A 21,240-nucleotide genomic window follows, 5' to 3' on the forward strand; every position below is an offset into this window, starting at 1 on the left:
TTTCTAGGATTTTCTAGGGTTTTCTAGGATTTACAAGGGTTTTCTAGGTTTCTAGTGTTATCTAGGATTTTTTAGGGTTTTCTAGGGTTATTAGGGTTTTCTAGGGTTTTCTAGGATTTTCTAGGTTTATCTAGGTTTTTCTCGGGTTAGCTAGGGTTATCTAGGGTTTTCTAGGGTTTTCTAGGGTTTTCAAAGGTTATCTAGGATTTTCTAGGGTTATGTAGGGTTTTCTAGGGTTATCTAGTGTTTTCAAGGGTTATCTAGGGTTAACTAGGGTTTTCTAGGATTTTCTAGGGTTAACTAGGGTTTTCTAGGGTTTTCTAGGGTTATCTAGGGTTTTCTAAGGTTATCTAGGGTTATCTAGAGTTATCTAGGGTTATCTAGGATTTTCTAGGGTTATCTAGGGTTTTCTAGGATTTTCTAGGGCTTTCTAGGATTTTCTAGGGTTTTCAAGGGTTTTCTAGGTTTTCTAGAATTTCCTAGGGTTTTCTAGGATTTTCTAGGGTTATTAGGTTTTTCTAGGGTTATTAAGATTTTCTAGGGTTTTCTTGGGCTATCTAGGGTTTTCTAGGATTATCTAGGGTTTTCTAGGATTTTCTAGGGTGATTAGGTTTTTCTAGGGTTTTTTAGATTTTCTAGGGTTTTCTAGGGTTATTTAGGATTTTCTAGGGTTATCTAGGGTTTTCTAGGGTTTTCTAGGGTTTTCTAGGTTTTCTAGGGTTTTCTAGGATTTTCAAGGGTTATCTAGGGTTTTCTAGGGTTATCTAGGATTTTCTAGGTTTTCTAGCATTTTCTAGCGGTATCTAGGGTTCCTTAGGGTTTTCTAGGGTTTTTAGGAATTTCTAGGGTTATCTAGGATTTTCTAGGGTTATCTAGGGTTTTCTAGGGTTATCTTGAGTTTTCTAGGATTTTCAAGGATTTTCTAGGATTTTCTAGGGTTTTCTAGGGTTATCTAGGGTTTTCTAGGACTCTCTAGGATTTTCTAGGGTTATCTAGGGTTTTCTTTGGTTTTCTAAGGCTTTCTAGGTTTTTCTAGATTTTCTTGGATTTTCAAGGGTTTTCTAGGGTTATCTAGGATTTTTTTGGGGTATCTAGGAATTTCTAGGGTTATCTAGGATTTTCTAGGGTTATCTAGGGTTTTCTAGGGGTATCTAGGGTTATCTAGGGTTTTCTAGGATTTTCTAGGGTTATCTAGGATTTTCTAAGGTTTTCTAGGATTATCTAGGGTTATCTAGGATTTTCTTGGGTTATCTAAGGTTTTCTAGAGTTTTTTAGGTTTTCTAGGGATTTCTAGGGTTATTTAGGATTTTATAGGGTTATCTAGGGTTTTCTAGGGTTATCTAGGATTTTCTAGGGTTTTTAAGGGTTTTCTAAGGTTATCTAGGGTTTTCTAGGTTTATTTAGGTTTATCTAGGGTTATCTATGGTTATCTAGGGTTTTCCAGTGTTATCTAGGGTTATCTAGAATTTTCTAGGTATTCTACGGTTTTCTAGGGTTCTTTAGGGTTTTCTTGTGTATTTAGGAATTTCTAGGGCTTTCTAGGGTTATTTAGGATTTTCTTGGGTTATTTATAGTTTTCTAGAATTTTCTAGGGTTATCTAGGATTTTCTAAGGTTTTCAAGGGTTTTCTATGTTTTTTATGGTTTCTAGGGTTTTCTAAAGTTTTCTAGGGCTTTCTAGGCTTTTCTAGGATTTTCTAGGGTTTTCAAGGTTTTTTAGGTTTTCTAGGGTTTTCTAGGGTTATCTAGGGTTTTCTAGGGTTTTCTAGGGTTATTAGGGTTTTCTCTCGTTTTCTAGGGTTATCTAGGATTTTCTAGGGTTATCTAGGTTTTTCTAGGGTTTTTAGGGTTATCTAAGGTTTTAAAGGGTTTTTTAGGGTTTTCAAGGGTTTTCTAGGGTTATCTAGGTTTTTCTAGGGTTATTTAGGATTTTTTAGGATTTTTTAGGGTTTTGTAGGGCTTTCAAGTGTTATCTAGGGTTTTCTAGGGTTATATAGGGTTATCTAGGGTTTTCTAGGGTTATCTAGGGTTATCTAGGGTTTTCTAGGGTTATCTAGGATTATCTAGGGTTTTCTAGGATTTTTAGATTTTTTAGGGCTTTCTAGGGTTATTTAGGATTTTCAAGGGTTATCTAAGATTTTCTAGGGTTATTTAAGGTTTTATTGGGTTATCTAGGGTTTTCTAGGGTTATCTAGGTTTTTCTAGGGTTATCTAGGGTTTTCTAAGGTTTTCAAGGATTTTCTAGGTTTTCTAGGATTTTCTAGGGTTATCTAGGATTTTCTAGGATTTTCTAGGGCTTTCTAGAGTTATCTAGGATTATCTAGGGTTTTCTAGGGTTTTCAAGGATTTTCTAGGTTTTCTAGGGTTTTCTAGGGTTATCTAGGGTTTTCTAGGATTTTCTAGGGCTTTCTAGAGTTATCTAGGGTTATGTAGTGTTTTATAGGGTTATCTAGGATTTTCTAGGTTTATCTAAGGTTTTATAGGATTTTTAGGGTTTTCTAGGGTTATCTAGGGTTTTCTAGGGTTATCTAGGGTTTTCTACGATTTTCAAGGGTTTTCTAGGGTTTTTAGGGTTTTCTAGGGTTATCTAGAGTTTTCTAGGGCTTTCTAGGATTTTCTAGGATTTTCTAGGATTTTCAAGGGTTTTCTAGGTTTCTAGTGTTATCTAGGGTTTTTTAGGGTTTTCTAGGGTTATTAGGGTTTTCTAGGGTTTTCTAGGATTTTCTCGGTTTATCTAGGTTTTTCTCAGGTTAGCTAGGGTTATCTAGGGTTTTCTAAGGTTATCTAGGGTTTTCTAGGGTTTTCAAGGGTTATCTAGGATTTTCTAGGGTTATGTAGGGTTTTTAAGGGTTATCTAGTGTTTTCAAGGGTTATCTAGGGTTAACTAGGGTTTTCTAGGATTTTCTAGGGTTAACTAGGGTTTTCTAGGGTTTTCTAGGATTATCTAGGGTTTTCTAGGGTTATCTAGAGTTATCTAGGGTTATCTAGGGTTTTCTAGGGTTATCTAGGGTTTTCTAGGGCTTTCTAGGATTTTCTAGGGTTTTCAAGGGTTTTCTAGGTTTTCTAGAGTTTTCTAGGGTTTTCTAGGATTTTCTAGGGTTATTAGGTTTTTCTAGGGTTATTAAGATTTTCTAGGGTTTTCTAGGGTTATCTAGGGTTTTCTAGGATTTTCTAGGGTGATTAGGTTTTTCTAGGGTTTTTTAGGTTTTCTAGGGTTTTCTAGGGTTATTTAGGATTTTCTAGGGTTATCTAGGGTTTTCTAGGGTTTTCTAGGGTTATCTAGGATTTTCTAGGTTTTCTAGCATTTTCTAGCGGTATCTAGGGTTCTTTAGGATTTTCTAGGGTTTTTAGGAATTTCTAGGGCTTTTTAGGGTTATCTAGGATTTTCTAGGGTTATCTTTAGTTTTCTAGGATTTTCAAGGGTTTTCTAGGATTTTCTAGGGTTTTCTAGGGTTATCTAGGGTTTTCTAGGACTCTCTAGGATTTTCTAGGGTTATCTAGGGTTTTCTTTGGTTTTCTAAGGCTTTCTAGGTTTTTATAGGTTTTCTAGGGTTTTCAAGGGTTTTCTAGGATTTTCTAGGGTTATCTAGGGTTTTTTTGGGGTACCTAGGAATTTCTAGGGTTATCTAGGATTTTCTAGGGTTATCTAGGGGTATCTAGGGTTATCTAGGGTTTTCTAGGATTTTCTAGGGTTATCTAGGATTTTCTAAGGTTTTCTAGGATTATCTAGGGTTATCTAGGATTTTCTAGGGTTATCTAGGGTTTTCTAGGGATTTCTAGGGTTATTTAGGATTTTATAGGGTTATCTAGGGTTTTCTAGGGTTATCTAGGATTTTCTAGGGTTTTCAAGGGTTTTCTAAGGTTATCTAGGGTTTTCTAGGGTTATTTAGTTTTACCTAGGGTTATCTATGGTTATCCAGGGTTTTCTAGGGTTATCTAGGGTTCTTTAGGGTTTTCTAGGTTTTTAGGAATTTCTAGGGCTTTCTAGGGTTATTTAGGATTTTCTTGGGTTATTTAGGGTTTTCTAGGATTTTCTAGGGTTATCTAGGGTTTTCTAAGGTTTTCAAGGGTTTTCTATATTTTTTTTGGATTTTCTAGGGTTTTCTAGGGCTTTCTAGGCTTTTCTAAGATCTTCTAGGGTTTTCAAAGTTTTTTAGGTTTTCTAGGGTTTTCTAGTGTTATTAGGGTTTTCTATCGTTTTCTAGGGTTATATAGGGTTTTCTATGGTTTTCAAGGGTTTTCTATGTTTTTTAGGGTTTCTAGGGTTTTCTAGGGCTTTCTAGACTTTTCTAGGATTTTCTAGGGTTTTCAAGGTTTTTTAGGTTTTCTAGGGTTTTTTAGGGTTATCTAGGGTTTTCTAGGGTTATTAGGGTTTTTTATCGTTTTCTAGGGTTATCTAGGATTTTCTAGGGTTATCTAGGTTTTTCTAGGGTTTTTAGGGTTATCTAAGGTTTTAAATGGTTTTTTAGAGTTTTCAAGGGTTTTCTAGGGTTATCTAGGGTTTTCTAGGGTTATCTAGGGTTTTTTAGGATTTTTTAAGGTTTTGTAGGGCTTTCGAGTGTTACCTAGGGTTTTCTAGGGTTATATAGGCTTATCTAGGGTTTTCTAGGGTTATCTAGGGTTCTCTAGGGTTATCTTGGGTTATTTAGGGTTATCTAGGGTTTTCTAGGGTTATCTAGGGTTATCTAGGGTTTTCTAGGATTTTTAGGTTTTCTAGGGCTTTCTAGGGTTATTTAGGATTTTCAAGGGTTATCTAAGATTTTCTAGGGTTATCTAGGGTTTTCTTGGGTTATCTAGGGTTTTCTAGTGTTTTCAAAGGTTTTCTAGGTTTTCTAGGATTTTCTAGGGTTATCTAGGATTTTCTAGGATTTTCTAGGGCTTTCTATAGTTATCTAGGGTTATCTAGGGTTTTTTAGGGTTTTCAAGGATTTTCTAGGTTTTCTAGGGTTTTCTAGGGTTATCTAGGGTTTTCTAGGATTTTCTAGGGCTTTCTAGAGTTATCTAGGGTTATGTAGTGTTTTATAGGGTTATCTAGGATTTTCTAGGTTTATATAAGGTTTTATAGGATTTTTAGGGTTTTCTAGGGTTATCTAGGGTTTTCTAGGGTTATCTAGGGTTTTCTAGGGCTTTCTAGGATTTTCTAGGGTTTTCTAGGATTTTCAAGGGTTTTCTAGGTTTCTAGTGTTATCTAGGGTTTTTTAGGGTTTTCTAGGGTTATTAGGGTTTTCTAGGGTTTTCTAGGATTTTCTAGGTTTATCTAGGTTTTTCTCGGGTTAGCTAGGGTTATCTAGGGTTTTCTAAGGTTATCTAGGGTTTTCTAGGGTTTTCAAGGGTTATCTAGGATTTTCTAGGGTTATGTAGTGTTTTTTAGGGTTATCTAGTGTTTTCAAGGGTTATCTAGGGTTAACTAGGGTTTTCTAGGGTTTTCTAGGGTTATCTAGGGTTTTCTAGGGTTATCTAGAGTTATTTAGGGTTATCTAGGGTTTTCTAGGGTTATCTAGGGTTTTCTAGGGTTTTCTAGGGCTTTCTAGGATTTTCTAGGGTTTTCAAGGATTTTCTAGGTTTTCTAAAGTTTTCTAAGGTTTTCTAGGATTTTCTAGGATTATTAGGTTTTTCTAGGGTTATTAAGATTTTCTAGGGTTTTCTAGGGTGATTAGGTTTTTCTAGGGTTTTTAGGTTTTCTAGGGCTTTCTAGGGTTATTTAGGATTTTCTAGGGTTATCTAGGGTTTTCTAGGGTTTTCTAGGGTATTCTAGGGCTTCCTAGGGTTATCTAGGGTTTTCTAGGATTTTCAAGGGTTATCTAGGGTTTTTTAGGTTTTTCTAGGGTTATCTAGGATTTTCTAGGTTTTCTAGCATTTTCTAGCGGTATCTAGGGTTCTTTAGGGTTTTCTAGGGTTTTTAGAAATTTCTAGGGCTTTCTAGGGTTATCTAGGATTTTCTAGGGTTATCTAGGGTTTTTTAGGGTTATCTAGGATTTTCTAGGGTTATCTTGAGTTTTCTAGGATTCTCAAGGGTTTTCTAGGATTTTATAGGGTTTTCTAGCGTTATCTAGGGTTTTCTAGGACTCTCTAGGATTTTCTAGGGTTATCTAGGGTTTTCTTTGGTTTTCTAAGGCTTTCTAGGTTTTTCTAGGTTTTCTAGGGTTTTCAAGGATTTTCTAGGGTTTTCTAGGGTTATCTAGGGTTTTTTGGGGTATCTAGGAATTTCTAGGGTTATCTAGGATTTTCTAGGGGTATCTAGGGTTATCTAGGGTTTTCTAGGATTTTCTAGGGTTATCTAGGATTTTCTAAGGTTTTCTAGATTTAGCTAGGGTTATCTAGGATTTTCTAGGGTTATCTAGGGTTTTCTAGGGTTTTTTAGGTTTTCTAGGGATTTCTAGGGTTATTTAGGATTTTATAGGGTTATCTAGGGTTTTCTAGGGTTATTTAGTTTTATCTAAGGTTATCTATGGTTATCTAGGGTTTTCTAGGGTTATCTAGGGTTATTTAGGGTTTTCTAGGGTTTTTAGGAATTTCTAGGGCTTTCTAGGGTTATTTAGGATTTTTTTTGGTTATTTAGGGTTTTCTAGGATTTTCTAGGGTTATCTAGGGTTTTCTAAGGTTTTCAAGGGTTTTCTAAGGTTTTCAAGGGTTTTCTAGGGTTTTCTAGGGTTTTCTAGGGCTTTCTAGGCTTTTCTAGGATTTTCAAGGTTTTTTAGGTTTTCTAGGATTTTCTAGGGTTTTCTAGGGTTATTAGGGTTTTCTATCATTTTCTAGGGTTATCTAGGATTTTCTAGGGTTATCTAGGTTTTTCTAGGGTTATCTAGGGTTTTCTAAGGTTTTCAAGGATTTTCTAAGTTTTCTAGGATTTTTTAGGGTTATCTTGGGTTTTCTAGGACTTTCTAGGACTTTCTAGAGTTATCTAGGGTTATCTAGGGTTTTCTAGGGTTACCTGATGAGGAGTTTAGCTCCTCCCACGCTCATGCTCTCCAACCACCTATTTCTATTTCTAAAATCCAATCCAAGTATCATCTTATACAACAAAATCAACCAACCCACCAGTAAAATTTTAGAGTGGTCGCTAAAATTGATATTATCCACCAAAATCGTTTTTCATATTCAAATTTCACCAATTACATTCTTGAGATTAGCAAAAGTATACCACATTAATTTTAGATTTATTTTCTATTAACAACGTGTTGACATGACTTGATAGTGCACAATATAGTTTGGCCATGTTAACATAGTCGACTGCGCCACATGTCACTATTACTTTTTCACATGTTAATAATAACTTATAATATGTTCATAAAATACTAAATTTGGATTTTTTTTTAATTCCTTCTATTCTTAGTTTGTGACAATCAAATATAAAGTTGACGATGTTATCTCATTAATATGTATGCATATTAATAAAGTGATAATTACTTGAAAATTGAAAAACTATTTGATAATAATAATAATAATAATAATAATAATAATAATAATAATAATAATAATAATAATAATAATAATAATAATAATAATAATAATAATGAGAAACATTAAGGAGCCAATGAATAATAGCTCAAATGGTATAGATTCTCCATACTCAATTAAGAGATTGCGAGTTCGAGTTTCCTAAAAAAAAAAAAATCCTAACGGTCACCCAAGTCATATTGGCCAAGCAACACCCTAATTTAAATTTAAAATTTAAATATCACAAAGTCACAAACATACTAATGTGAGTATTAAATAGGAGCACATAAGCATACTAACAAAGGAGAATCCAACTCAACTCTAATCCATAATCTTTTCTTTCACAAAAACCTATGGGTGAGAATATAAATTTTTTGTAGGCAACTATTGTAGATAACAAAATACATGAGCAACTCTATTTCATTTCACGCTATACATTAACGGAATGACATATGTCCACCGTTTGCTATTTAAAAAACTTAATTAGTACTTTTTTTTTCAAAAGCTAATTGGTCAAAAATTAAAATTCTCAAAGATTTATTTATCATTGTATTATAATTTTTTTTACAACAATTTAATACTGATAACTTTTGTAATATATTTGTATGTTTTTAATAAAAAAAATTGTATGAATAATTAAAATATACATTTTTTATTTTCGTCAAAAAAGTGTTTCATAAAAAAAACTTAAGAATTGAAATACATGTTTTGTTTATTATTTTTTTATTTCTATTAATATATGTTTTTTGGACTAAAATAAAAAATATATTTTGTAATTAATCATATAATTCTTTTATTAAATAACATAATCATACATTACAAAATTTATCAAAATATTAAATTATTGAAAAATATATTACATGATTTAAACTAAACTTCAAAATATTTATAAAAGTATTTTTATTTAAACAAAACGTAAAAAAGTAAAAAGAGAAATTAATGCATTTAAAAGATATTAAAAATTTTTAATTTATAAAAAAATGTGAAAAAAACTAGTCGGACTAATTTTATCCACTTACAATGATTAAATGGCAAATGACGCGTAAACAAATAATGTAACACGTGGCACATGCTAACAAGTAGACAAATAGTATTGTTACACGTGACATAATTATCTACACCAATATACCATGTGTCGCCGCTCGATCTATTATCATATTATTACACACGGTCAAATTATATTGCGAAAAAATTCACTAACGATCTACACTATCAAATCACATTAGCACGCTATTAATAAAAAATGGATCAGGAAATTTATTGCAGTTTTGCCGTTATAAGAGATTTAATTAGTAAAATTTACAATTTTGGTGTACGAAGGAATCTCATACACCATTTTGGAACTTTAATCACCAAACCACATACAAAACCACGAGATAAATCACCTATACTTGGTCTTCTATAATGAGAGCTGAATGAATAATGCAAGTACCTAAGCCATTTTTCCATTATGCATTTGTAGCTTCCTTTCTTCTGGGGGTACCTTTTTTGCTTTTGGGTATTACAAGAGTAATGTTACTCAGGGAACCATGTGTATGAACCACACTGAATCCAAGCCTTTAGTAACAACTCATTATACACTGCCGTTCTTTCTTGTTTATGGTCCGGAGACATTTACTTTCCAAACATGCCAACAAAATACCAGTTAAGGCTTGCTCAAAATGGCTACTGTCGGGTGACAAAATTTAGCTTACAAATATAAGAATCATGTTGACCAAAAATAAATAAACAATGAAGATAAAGGACATCATGACATGGCGGGTCATGTTACATGTATAACACTAAAATCTACAAAATTGTCATCCCTGGATTTTGGGATATATGCACATGTTTGATATTTAATGACATACTAATCAGCAATCCTTTGAAACTTCATCTTTCCTTCATCTAAGACGGCCATTTGTTTCCTTTTCTTAGATAACTTAGTGGCATTTTGAAATCCACTTTGTTCATCACTGAATTGAACAGCTGTTCGAGCACGTAGTTCTTCCAAACTCTCACCTTCTTTTGCTCGCTCTATTACCTGAAAGTAAAATGGCAATTAGCTCTCAAATATTTGATGTTTAACAGCCGACTTTCTAGTCTCTGTTCCCTTTTTCTTTCCCGCAAATCCATAATTTAGTTTCACTTACTAGATGCCTTCCATAAAGATGGGTGCTTGAAAGTGCCTTAAGTGCATTCTGTGCTTCTTGCTGAGTAACAAACTCCACAAAAGCAAATCCTCTATGATTTCCGAACTTCATTGGCAACCTTAACCTTTTAACCTGCACAGTTATCATTCATCAAACAGCAGGTAAAGCAAAACACATCTTATTTACAGAAATGAACCAACATTGTACAGAAGCAGATGGAAACCGCCCAAAAAAAGAGGTATATCAGTTAGAATATGCATAAATAATCAGAACTATATGACTTCAGAATTCAGATTTAACAAAAACAAGTTAAAATGTTACTAATGAATTAGCCCAAGAATTTGATCACTCAACAAATACTCAAAACTAATTGACGGATTATCTTGTTTTTATAGATGGTCCATGGAATAGCAGGCCCATTACTTCAAGATGTAACAGGTCAAGATTTCATCATTCATACAGATCCCACATGTAAGAAGTAATTTAAATCATTTGGATTTTTCCATGAGGCAAATGTTCAAATCACGTGAATCACTGTGCTGCTTCTGTTAAATAGAAGCATCAAACAAAAATTTGGAGCACAAAAGAGTATTTACCAGCATATGGCACCAACTACCAAGTATAATTTTTATAGTAATTACCTGTCCAAATGGACTGAACAACTGTCTCAAATCCTTCTCTGTTGCCTCAAAAGCAACATTTTTAACAAGCAATTTTGTTGAACTCTTGTCCTTCTCAACTGTCTTTTGTAATTGGCCACCATTCTTGGCATGACAAGGTTGTAAAATAAGAGCATGCCCATCCAATACTGTCCCCTAAAAACAATAAATTAAAATAAATAAATTAAAATTAAAACAAGAACTAGAATCAAGATCTCAAAATGCATATAACATGCATAATTTATACAGTAATGTATACCTGTAAATCCTTGCAGATATTTGTAGCAGTCTCCAGAGAGTCAAACTCGATAAATCCAAAACCCATAGAAACATTTTTCCCATTTTTCAAATGCTTCTTCACCTATTGGTTAATGACAGAACAAAAGTTTGAAAGAGCTAACATAACTAGGAATAAAGCAGCACTTAAACCCATAACTGGTTACCTTAACACTCAAAATTTTTCCCTCTTTCATGTGTTCATTGAAATGTTTCTTCAAACTCTCATTTGTTGTTTTGAAATTGAGATTCTTGACAAACAAGGACCGACCCTGCAACATTGTAGATTAATCAACAATAGATGAACAGGCATTATTAAACGATCTTAATCATTCTAAAGAATATTCTCTGCAGTGCATCATCATGTAAAAGACAGCACCAGAACAATTTCAAGAGGCTGCGCCACTTTCATCTTAGAGAACTTAGAGGCCTCAGGACTCAAACTAGCTAAAAATCTATAGTAACATTCACTTTCTGCTTTCTATAGTTTCTGACTCAAAGCATGCTAGCATTTTCCAAGAGGATTTATCTTCAGACACAATTTAATATCGGGTTGACTTCTTAGTGTTTTAGTGCTGCAGATGGTCTTTCCCAAAACTATTTATCAGGTACTATCTACTTGTGGAGATCAGTATGACTTGTCTCAATTTTATAGTACCAAAATAGTTTCATTTTGTTCTTGTGAGGAAACCCTGTCCTCACTCAACATATTCTCTCTTTCGAATGTGTGCATTTCTTTAATGTTGTATTAAACTGAAAAAAAAATACTAGAATATATCTCACGTTTTACTGCATGCTCATCTTTCAAAGTTGATAACCAATATCAACACTAGGTAGAAGTACTTCACTTCATCAAGTAATGAACCCACACAAAAAAAGAAATTAATTCATAAACATAAGATATTATCCCCCATATCCACAACTTAGGCTGCTAAATGTCTGAGCTTATATATTTATGCTTTTGACCTTATTTCCCTTTTCCTTTTACTATGTTCTACGTTGCAAATTTTTTTTCCCGAAAGACAAAAGGGAATCGAGGGGAATAATTTCAAAGGTCAAACCTCCACTCTGTCTGGATCAATATCCTCATCTGATATTCTTTGCACATGTTGCTCCAACATTACCCGCTTGGCATCATTTTCCCCAACTGCTGTATTCAGTTCATTATTTCTAGATGTTGTACTTTGGCTAAGAATGTCGAATGGAGCCCACTCCAAGTATAATGGAGCATCCCTGCATTGAATCGAATATGAAATTAGATAATTATCCTTCAATGAATCCAAATACTAGCATGAGAATGTGGAGGTAACATATATCGATGGAAGAGGGGAAACACTCCTTGAACCAAGATTATTCATAATATAAAAAAATGGGAAGACCAATCAAGATGCATATCCTAGAGAAGTGGAAACAGATTCATTCATTGCTGGAGAATAGCCTATAGATTTATTTTCAATTCATAGCAATAAAATCAAATATATTCTGGTGACTGGGAGTTACAGCCAATAGAAAAATAAAATCTTACTTGTAACGCTTGTAAGCTAAACCTCTAAAAGCAGATCGAGCTTCTGCTGCTTCAAGGAAAACAACCTGAAATACCATTCTAAAATTAGTTATAAAATGGCCAGCCATAGACATCACCTTTTTTTCCCGATAACTAGCCATAGACATCACTGAATCATGAGACTAAAGGTAAGAAACAATACTGCAATGAAAAAATTCAGAAAGAAAAAGGTTACATTAAGAATCCCTTTGGCATGCTGTATAAAGCCTATAGGATAATGTTATGGGGAAAAAAAGAAAAAAAAAAAACAATGACATGAGAAGAATTAAAATAGTAGATCACGATGCAAAATTAGGTTTGACTAGCTTATAATGTATATGGTCTCTCAATCTCTTTTTTCAACTAATCTATATTTTACTTGAAAAAAAAAATAATTGTTTTCAAAATTCAGAATATTAAATGAATATTATTTAATTTAATAATAAAATAATCCTATACAACAATAACTAAACCTTTCCTTGCTGGGGGTCATAACATGAATAAAAGCCATATATTCTATCTTTATTATAAATCATACTTATACTTAAACCATTAATGTCTAAACTTTTTTCTTTTTTTTTTTAGTTTTATCTATAACTTTTCTAGGTCTCGCAAAATTGCACTCTCACTATGCCTTAAGCTATTCGACTAGCTTCTATCTGATCCACTTGGTTTACATAGATGAAAGGTCTCCTCTACCTACCTAAGGTGAGATTGTACCATCTTTGTACAATAAGCACAACCCCAACATTCTCCATAATCACTTATTCCTAATCCTATATTTTCTAATTTCCCCAAACATCCAGTATTGTAATCCTCGTCTGTATAACATATTAACATTTAACTTTATTGTTGACTTTTTTATCACCCAAGATTTAGTCGCATGTAATATTACCAATCTATGTTTATTAATTTCATTTATAATAAAATATTTAAAATAGCTATAGTTAAAAATTATAAATAATTGAAAAGATAATTATATTTAAATAAAATGTAGAAAACACGAAATTTTGGATTAATAGGGCCGTGTTTGGATATTTTAGATGTAGAAAACAAGTCATTTTGCTTTCCAAACACAGCCTTATTAATAGAAAACATGTCACCTCTCACTTTCTATCTTTACAAAGATTCTCTCTTTAAAGGATTAAAAAAGATTCTTTGAATTTTCGTTTGGATATTTTAAGCCTTTTTTTTCTTTTTCTCTTTTTATTTTTCCAATTAATATAGTTAATTCCCTGAATGAACAAAAATGGAAATCAATTTACCAAAAAAAAAAAGAATGAAATAATTCAATAACAATAAGATAGATTACGCTATCAAACACCCAAAATGATATTGCAGACGTACAACTTAAAATTTGAGGAGAAGAAAGTACCAGAGCCAGTGTCTTCGTTGGAGGGAGAATTATTTTATCCAAACTACCAAATTTCCCAAACATCTTTGCAAGTTCATTTTCCGTCGAACCATATGGCAGGTTCTTCGCTAAAAGTACATGATTGCTTCTTTTTAAGCCATCAACTTTTCCGTTGGCAAGTGCCTCCAAAGACTCCACATTCACTCCAGCATTTGCAAAAGCCTTTTTTGTATCTGAAATCACTTGAGTTTCTCCCAGAGCAATACGTACAGCAAGATCATCAGCTTCTCGGTCTAATAAATCACTTTTACTGACACCATATTTCAAAGCAATGTTTTCCACGACCTATCAACATTTAAAATCAACACATCATAATTATTATTTGCAGAGACATGCAACAACTGACCATAAACCATAACTCAGATTTGCACAAAGCAAAACAACACAGTGATGTAAATCCAACAAAAAGAAAATAGAATACTCCCTGTACCCACCAAGGCAAAACTGAAAAAGGTATAAGGGAGGCATGATCACAATTTATATCTATTACATTAATAAAACATATAAGTTAGGGGTGAATGAGGAAAAAGTTTGCAGTATCTCCATATACCAATACCCCTAAAATAAGATGATAGATAACCCTTACTAATATATATATATATATATATAATAAATTTAGAAAGAAGAGAGAGAATAAGCAAATAGAAGTATGATAATGAATTTTCATAGCATGGTACAACAGGTGATGAAAAGTATTTTAAAATAAAATCAGCACATACATCTAATCTATATTCCTGTCGAATAGCACCACCATTGAAATAACATCTAGCTTAACATCACAGAAGGACACTAAAAAAAGAATCTTCAAACTAAAGAGGAAGAGATTCAATTCTTATTGACAGCATCTGTCCCTAACGGTCTAACCAACACAAACTAATTGCTAAGACTGCGCATTTACCATAATGTTTATGCCTCTTTCTGAAATCCTATAAAAATAGCCAGCGGACACTGTTCCAAAGAAGGAAAAAGCCAAGGCATAACAAAGAGTCAAAGACCCAAAACTTGTTCCATGAGGCAGTCATAACTAAACATGGAGGGCGCGAACTTTTGTTTCTGAACTAGAGCAATGTACAAATGAAAATGAATATAATAGTGGCACATAAACTGAAACAAGAACAAGTTATTTTTGTTTATTTCTTAAACAAAATGATAATGATATCAATCATTTAGGATTTCAATGGATACACCACAAAGGCTGATTATGGTTTGCAATTTATTTTGTTTCAGCTGACATACAGTATCAGGGCGCATGAACAGACTATTCCATGCTCTGGTATCTCCACTGGCTTCAGCAGCTTTCTTCTCTTCTTCTCTCTTTTGTTTCAGAGTTTTCACATTTTGGTCCTTGGACCTACAAGATATTGAAGCATAGGCTGTCAAATATTGTGAACATCATAAAAATACTGTTCGCAATGTAATACTTTTGTAGTGCATACTCTTTATTGTCTGAAGATCTCTGTATGGCTGGCATAACATGCAACAATCTTCCTTGAAATATAGAATTATCCAACTCTTCTAGTGCCCTGATGATAAACAATGATCATACAGCTAGGTAAATTATCAGCAAAGCAATGTCAAGAACACATAACAGCTGATGGTGACCAATACAAAATTCGGAAACAGACAAACAGTATTGGTATTAGATGAGACATGACTCAATAACAATGAAGCAAACAACAAAATGAGAGTGTGAAAAGTAGAGTGAGCTCACATACAACTGAATGCAGAGGATCATCTCCTCATGCAAACAGCTGTGTGCCAGCTGACATCACTGTAAGAGAATTTCCACCCTAGCTCAGATTGCATTCCTGCCCTTTGTATTACTTGCTCCGCCCCATTCCTATACTATGTGTATAGTCACATTTTCACCACTTCTCTTTCTGTCTGGAGTTATCACCATTCTCTCATTTCTGAACCTATTAAAAGGTAGCAGCCCTTTGAATATTGATACCCATTGGCATGGGGATTTACTATTTCCATCCTGCTTTTTATTACGTAAAACCCCTTATTCATATTCCAAGTGTTTCATAGATATTTTAAAACTTTTTGACCGTTAAAACCTGACACAGTATTTTCTGAATTTCCACATCGAACCCTGACAACATCTGGATTTAGAGCATTGAACTATTAAATGTCCTATATTTTTTGTTGAAGAAGTTTAATTTGAAACAAGCAGGAACAAATTACTCATTTCCTCAACAAACATGTGAAATAAAATAAAGATATGCAGCCTATTTGAATATCATCTTAGACATGATATGAATTAGTATCACAGAAAAAATAGAAGAGGAAATTATGTAGACTCTTATAGAATATAGAAGACAGTTGCTTCTTAGTATAACAGTCGAGCAAACACTAGAAATAGAGAAATGCAGAAGGGCTGAGAAGAATCCTTCAAGGAGTCAATATTTTTCTCAGGCAAAACACATGAAACGGCAGCATATATGTTTGCTTAGTAATTGGAATATTACAAACTGCGAGGGCAGACCTAATATTCAACAAAAGCACCAAAGCACCAACTCGAACGAAAAGATGGGCAAAAGATAATGCCACACTAAAAAAACGCAGAAGTTCTTTTTAAAATGAATGGAGTTAGTTTAATGCTTTGACAGGTGTAACATCCAACAACTTCAACTGGCCAATCATGAACTAAGAATCGGACATGCATCATCCACAAAAGAGCTGGCAACTAGACATAGATAAGTCATAAGTATATGAAAGGAGAACTTTTATCAAGCTAATTGCTACCTGGCTGCAAATTCGGGAAATGAATAAAGAATATATGCTATTCCTTTGGATCGTTTTGTACTTTTATCAACTACTAGATGAACTTGTGAAACACTACCAATCTTGCTGAAATGCTCTTCCAGTTCCTCCTCACTGTCACAGAACAATACAATGATTAATATGTTTAACTCCTACAGACTGACAATAAAAGTAATTGTACACTCTCGTCCAACAGGAAAACAAGAATGTACAATTTAAATTCAAATACATGAAACTATAAATGTACAAATTTAACTTCAAATCCATGCAACTATCTATGATGAATGACATTCAATACTGTATAACTGCTTTACCTAACCAAATGCAGAAGAATTAAATGCTTATAGTAAGTTCAAATGAAACAACAAATGCACCAATTAATGTTTGGTAATTCATCTCAAGAAGATAGTTGTTAAAACAATGTCAAGGGGTGAAGTTGGTGAAAACAACACCACACATGCATCTTAAGTGTTTCAAGGAAAAACAGATATCCGTACGTGGTGGTATATGGCAAATTCCTGACAAATAGTCGGCATGACTCATAAACTTCTTTCTTATCTTCTGAATTCAATGATTGGCCGCCTAACACATCTGAATTCACCTGAGACTTTTGCTGGGCACTATCCTCTCCACTAGCATCCGGTTGACCCTTTAGGTCTAACTCTTTGGCACCATATGTTTGGGTTACTTTTGAAGATTTCTTATCAACATTTTCTTCACCTTCACTAGGATTAGTATCATTCTCTTTGTCATTATCATCAGTAGATACTGAATCATTGTCACTGTCATCACTTTCAGAATCAGACCAATCTTTTGTCACTCTACTCTTGAAATAATCCATGTCAGAAATGACTTCATGTTCAGTTTCACATGACTTGTCAGCTTCAAGATTATTGAGCTGATCTGATGATGAACCACTGTGATCTGAATCGGCAGGGATTGCAATTGATGTGTCTTTGCTTCCCTTCTTTGATACGTTTTGCTTCTCATCAACAGTAGATACAATTGATGTATCATTTGCCCACAGTTTTGAGTTGGCACGAGGCTGCATTACTTGAAGAAACTCTTGAAGCTGCTGATCATCAATGTCCTCAGAGCTATGTCCTTGTCCTTGCCCGTTTGATCCAACATGTTCGTTGACATCTGAGGTCACTTTACTCTCTTTACTAGCTGAATGCCGACTCCATGGACGAGGAAGATCTGCATCACCACGTTTTCGAGCTACCTGCTTGGATTGACGAGCATACAGGAAAAATCACAATGCCTATTTTTCAGTTTCAACAATAAAAACATCTATGATATAAAATAATATTAGGATAAGTGTATAACCTCGCAAGTAACTCTACATGTATCAAGGTATGATCTATTGAAATATTGAATAGCTTCTTGAGCTTCGTGTTCTGAACGAAATCCAACAAAAGCAAATTGGCGACTCTTACCATCTCTGAGTTAATAACAACCAAAGAAACACACAACAAACGGTTATAGTTTTTAAATTACAATGTACTTGAAGAGTGGTGCACGGAGATAGAATAGGGACATACTCTCTCTACTGTATCCAAATATGTTTCAAAAGTACCAAAATCCAAAAGTGAAAGATATTTTGTAACAGAGAGAGAGAGCCTCTATGTAATTATTATTTGAGGAATGTCTAGTAAAGTGTACTTTGTACGCATAAGCTTGACATCGGTGATTTCTCCTTTCTCAGAAAAGAATTCTCTTAATCGATCCTCTGTAACATACTTTGGAATATTCTTCACACATATCCTAGACCTGCACAAAACAATAGACAAAAGTCATTTCACTTTTTTATTGGTTATGAACTTATGATTGTGTATTTATTTTTAAGATAAATGAAATGATGAATGCCCAAAGTTTGCACTTACATTTCTTGATATCGCTATGGGTAATGGACAGTTGAACGAAGTTAACAAATTGACAATGGTGCAATTAATCGGTCGGGGATAGAGGTTGCTGGCAAGGGATCTTCGCTGGAAAAGTGCTACTAGAGTTGCCAAAGCCTGGAACAGATGGAGCTTGAGAGAGGAGAGTTGTGCATGTGTCTGGGAAAGTAGTAGGGTGTTAGGGTTCCCATATAGACTTGTAGTGAATAAACTTAAATTCCTAAAGTGTCCCTTAAAAAGATGAAAAAATATAAATTTCCCCTCAATGGGATGTGTTTGGAAAGAATCTATCTTCCATTTTCTATTTTCTCATATTATTATATATTATACACATATATACATAGTTATCAAAACCGAACCGGTATCTAACCCGACCATACTACTGGGTCACCGGGTCACTGGTTCGCCCGGTTGACCTAGTCATAATTAAATAAAAATGTAAAATTTTAAAAATCAAAAGTTAAAATGCATGTCTTCACAAACATTAATTACAATCAAGTATCAATTCTTAGACATAACTAATGATGCAAAAGGGATAATAAACTAGTCCCTAGTACAAAATTCTTTCTCAATTTAAATGAACACGAGAGAGCAAAAGACAACACAATCGGTAAATCAAATCCAAGGGGTGAATTCAAATCTATTCAGCTATGATAATTTTCAATACTGCCTATGTAAGAATACATCAATCAATACTAAAAATCAAATCTATTCTTATGACAACAAATTCATCAAATGAATAATTTTCTAACAACAAATTCAACTATGATAATTTTCAAAACATGGGAACAACAATTTAACTGAACAATTTTATTCTGAGTTGTAGAGAGCATGAACCTCATTTGTTGTAGAAGAATCTAGTTACAACATAGTAATCAAATCTATTCTTACAGCAACAAATTCATCAAATGGATAATTTTTAACAACAAAATCAACTATGATAATTTTCAGCAACAAAAAATTTAGCTCAAAAGATGATTTACAGCAACAAAAAAATTTAGCTAAGTGATTATTTCAGCAAGACAGCAACAAATTTAAGGTTCAACAAACTCAAGGTTCAGTGATGATAATCAGTAACAAATTCAACTCGGTGATGATTTTCAGCAACAACAAAAATAGTTCAATGATATTTTCAGCAACAAATTCAACGTTCAGCAACAAATTCAAGGTGCAGTGATGAATTACAACAACAAAATTTTGAAAAAGGAAGAACAGGGGAATTTGTTGGAAGTTGGAACTCACCAAATCGGGGACCAGCTGCTGGTTGCGCGAAGGAAGCTGACGGCGACGCTCGAAGCAAGAAGATGACAACGATGACCAGCCCCGAGACCTGCTGCTTATGCCGCCGGCGACGACGAGCGCAGGGAAGGCGTGCGACTGAGTGCGAGACGGTGACGAGACAGAGACCAACAACGAGCTTGAGTGCGAGACCCGAGACAGTGAGAGAGACCGTAGACAGTGAGAGAGCGACCGTTAGAGAGATAAGAGACTTGAGCTTGTGTGACAGAGTGACGAGACTGAGTGGTGAGGGCTTCAGGCTGATCACTGAGCACTAGCAGATTAGGGTTTTGGGCTGCTTTCAATCACTTGAAACCGACGTCGTTTTGGAATTTTTAAACAAAAAATTTAGCCGGTTTTGGGTTATGTAAACCGGCGTGGTCACCCTTTTTGATGAACTTCGGGTCAGGTTGAACTGGTTTTTTCGGATCTGATGCTTAGACAGTTCATGGCTCGCCCAACCAGGTTTCCAGTCGAACTGGCCGAGTCAATTCGAATCTGATATATAAATAATTTTCGTTCATTCTTTTATAAAGGGTTAAAACTATAACTAATTTAATAAAAAAGATAAATAAAAACAAATAAAAAATTCAACTAATCCATATTCTTAATCTGTCAAGGCATCGATATTCAATAATCAATAATAAATTAATCAAAAATCAAGATATTAGAAAGAATAAAAAATTAAAAGAAGAAATATGTCATTAATATTCATTTCATTAGAAATATTTTAAAGGATAAAAACCGAATAGATCAGTGAATCGATTAATAATTGGTTCAATAATTCAACTGTAGTTAAATCATTGTCAAATCGATTTAATTAAACATAAAATAAAATTATTAAAATAATAATTTAATATTTAAATTTAAAAATTTATATAACAATAAAATTCAAAATCTCATTATTTCACGTAATAATTTATCTATATTTTATCGTTAACTATTCACAAATTTAAATTCAATGACTAATTATAAAATGAACAAATTTGATGCACAATCGGTCTAAAGAATAAAAATAAAAATAATCCAAGAAAATAATATAAATAATCTTTAAGTAATAAATGTAGATATTTGTCTTTTTTAAAAATATATTTAATATTGTAAAAACGTTATTATCTTATATTCTTAATAGTCTCTGTATTTTTTTTTTATCTCATGTGGTTTATGCTTTTGGATTATTCTATCAATAAAATATATTTTTATTTTATCCAAAATAAAAAAATAATAACATAAATTACAAATAGTATTTATAAATCTTCGTATTGATTTTTTTACATGTAACAATGTAATGATTTTTAATCATGCTTTATTTATTTTAAATTCATTAATTTAATATATTTTATATATTAAATAACTGATAAATTTTATTTTTATTTTAAATAACTTATTATTTAAAAATGTTTAAGTTGTTGATATCAAACTAATAAATAATAATAATAATAAAAATATAAATTTAAAAATTAATTTCATAAAAATAATTAAAAAACAGCTCAATAGTTGAGCTGTTACAATATATAATATAAATATTTAATAAATATTTATTTTTATTTTTATTTTTATTTTTATAGTAATAAATTAATAATAATAGTAATAGTAATAATAATAATAATGTGAATTTTTTATACTGAGGTGTTGCTCATACATTAAGTTAAATGAGTTAACTCATATAAATTTATATACGGAACAAAAGATGACTTATGAGTAAATGAGTAAATTTACATACTTTGGTAGTTTTTACTTCGTTTATGGACATGGTAAGTGTGATAAGACATTTATTTAGAATGGACTTTTTTCTGCTATTCGGTCTAAAGGAAATATTGTTTTAAACGTCG

General features: G+C 33.0%; 1 protein-coding gene across 1 annotated transcript; it reads right to left on the reverse strand.

Moving 5' to 3' along the window:
* Positions 1-8,669: 8,669 nt before the first annotated feature.
* Positions 8,670-19,889, reverse strand: LOC112741007 (uncharacterized). Its single transcript, XM_025789787.3, has 16 exons — positions 19,373-19,889; positions 18,113-18,289; positions 17,892-17,999; positions 17,556-17,670; positions 16,724-17,451; positions 16,209-16,340; positions 14,897-14,983; positions 14,697-14,811; positions 13,422-13,745; positions 12,029-12,093; positions 11,565-11,736; positions 10,671-10,775; positions 10,487-10,588; positions 10,210-10,383; positions 9,569-9,700; positions 8,670-9,459 (listed from the first exon to the last, which is right to left on the reverse strand). Coding segments are annotated over exons 2-16 (2,535 nt in total). The 5' UTR covers positions 18,115-18,289; positions 19,373-19,889; the 3' UTR covers positions 8,670-9,285.
* Between the last annotated feature and the right edge of the window lie 1,351 nt (positions 19,890-21,240).

This window comes from Arachis hypogaea, chromosome 14 (assembly GCF_003086295.3).
Source record: "Arachis hypogaea cultivar Tifrunner chromosome 14, arahy.Tifrunner.gnm2.J5K5, whole genome shotgun sequence".
In the NCBI taxonomy this organism is placed as follows: Eukaryota; Viridiplantae; Streptophyta; class Magnoliopsida; order Fabales; family Fabaceae; genus Arachis; species Arachis hypogaea.

Excerpts from the sequence above, each read along its gene's own strand:
- LOC112741007 (XM_025789787.3), bottom strand. Across the intron at positions 16,341-16,723 it reads AATTTGCCATATACCACCAC|TGAGGAGGAACTGGAAGAGC; the intron begins GTACGGATATCT and ends GTTCTGTGACAG. Across the intron at positions 10,776-11,564 it reads TTGATCCAGACAGAGTGGAG|GGTCGGTCCTTGTTTGTCAA; the intron begins GTTTGACCTTTG and ends ACAATGTTGCAG.